This window comes from Tupaia chinensis, unplaced genomic scaffold (genome assembly GCF_000334495.1).
Source record: "Tupaia chinensis unplaced genomic scaffold, TupChi_1.0 Scaffold000226_1, whole genome shotgun sequence".
NCBI lineage: Eukaryota > Metazoa > Chordata > Mammalia > Scandentia > Tupaiidae > Tupaia > Tupaia belangeri.
The window spans coordinates 909,875-910,306 of record NW_006159701.1 but is presented as its reverse complement, the minus strand read 5'-3'; the positions used below and the strand labels follow the sequence as shown (position 1 = coordinate 910,306).

The window sequence follows — 432 nt, the reverse complement described above, 5'->3', positions numbered from 1 at the left end:
ATTCCCATGGATAGGAAAGCTGCTGTGGGGACCCTGGTGGGGTAGGGACAGAAAGACAGCGGAAGGCAGCAGCTCCTGGAGAGACAGACACATAGAACATGAAGGCAGAGGCGGCGATCCCCACAGTGAAGTCCCCAAGGAGTACCTTTTGTAAATAGACATGCTGCCAGTCAACGCCTTTAAAAAAGCCGTGCTCTTTTACTTCCTGTGCACTGGAGAAGAAAGGAGGAGTCATAATTGTGGTGAGTGTACATGTGGAAATAAAGAAATATCTTGCAAAAACTGTCTCCTATTAAGAACACAAATAAGGGACCAGCAGTTAGCGTAATGGCTATGTCGCTGGACTCCCATATAGTCGACCGTGGTTCGCGTCCCAGACCCAATGGCTTAAAACTCACGCCGGGTGTGTGTGCATGCATGCCCAAGATCCCG

At 49.8% G+C, this 432-nt stretch overlaps 1 protein-coding gene across 1 annotated transcript in view; it reads right to left on the bottom strand.

Moving 5' to 3' along the window:
• GRK3 (G protein-coupled receptor kinase 3) overlaps nucleotides 1-432 on the bottom strand; it is a 172,234-nt gene that overhangs the window by 35,167 nt on the left and 136,635 nt on the right. The window contains exon 16 of the mRNA XM_027771575.1: nucleotides 146-212. Coding sequence (XP_027627376.1) covers nucleotides 146-212 — 67 coding nt within the window. The remainder of the gene's footprint in view (nucleotides 1-145; nucleotides 213-432) is intronic.